At 39.6% G+C, this 685-nt stretch overlaps 1 protein-coding gene across 1 annotated transcript in view; it reads left to right on the forward strand.

Annotated features, from left to right (window-relative positions):
* Positions 1 to 184: 184 nt before the first annotated feature.
* Positions 185 to 685, forward strand: part of LOC119591932 (NADH dehydrogenase [ubiquinone] 1 alpha subcomplex subunit 2-like) — a 4,259-nt gene continuing 3,758 nt past the window's right edge. Inside the window, exon 1 of the mRNA XM_037940685.1 lies at positions 185 to 342. Within this exon, the coding sequence (XP_037796613.1) occupies positions 251 to 342 (92 nt within the window). The 5' untranslated portion in view covers positions 185 to 250. The remainder of the gene's footprint in view (positions 343 to 685) is intronic.

The following is a 685-nucleotide window of genomic DNA, read 5'->3' on the forward strand; positions in this document are numbered from 1 at the left end:
TTTTTACAATTTTTCAGTACATTTCCCATGAAACTGTCGACCTTCTTCCGCCTTACATAATGGATAAAAGGCGAACACCCTAGAAATCATATTAGATATATACTATTACCACCCAAAAATAAATCAGAACTGAAAAATTCATAAGGAAAGTAAGTATTAACATACAAATTTGCAACGCAGAAGCGAAAATGGAAATGACGGAACAGGTTTGCACAACACGACTTTATAAACCCCAGGATCCGGAGCAAAGATGGCCGCCCGAGCAGCAACGAAACTCGCCCCTCCTCTTCGCGAGCTCAGGATTCACCTCTGCCAGCGATCTGCGGCGAGTCAGGGCGTTAGGTAAAATATTGAGGGCATGACGGTTTTGTGCAGACTACAAGAAATACGGTTAACTTCGGGATAACTTGGTGTACGGACGTATGCCGTGACCGGTTTGGACTGGGGAGGTTTCGTTGTGATTTCGATTTTATGATTTGCTTTTTCTACGAATCGTCAGAATGTTTACATATTGATGTAATTATTAAATACAGATTCCGTCCTTTATTTTAAATGTATTGATTGTGACTACGAAGCATAGACTACTCTATATGGCTACTGCAAAACAATAAACACTATTTTTCCCTTTGAGTTCCCATCTCTCTCTATTATTTACAGACCTTGAATATATTTACAATTAAGAGGC

This window comes from Penaeus monodon, chromosome 29 (genome assembly GCF_015228065.2).
Source record: "Penaeus monodon isolate SGIC_2016 chromosome 29, NSTDA_Pmon_1, whole genome shotgun sequence".
Taxonomy (NCBI): Eukaryota; Metazoa; Arthropoda; class Malacostraca; order Decapoda; family Penaeidae; genus Penaeus; species Penaeus monodon.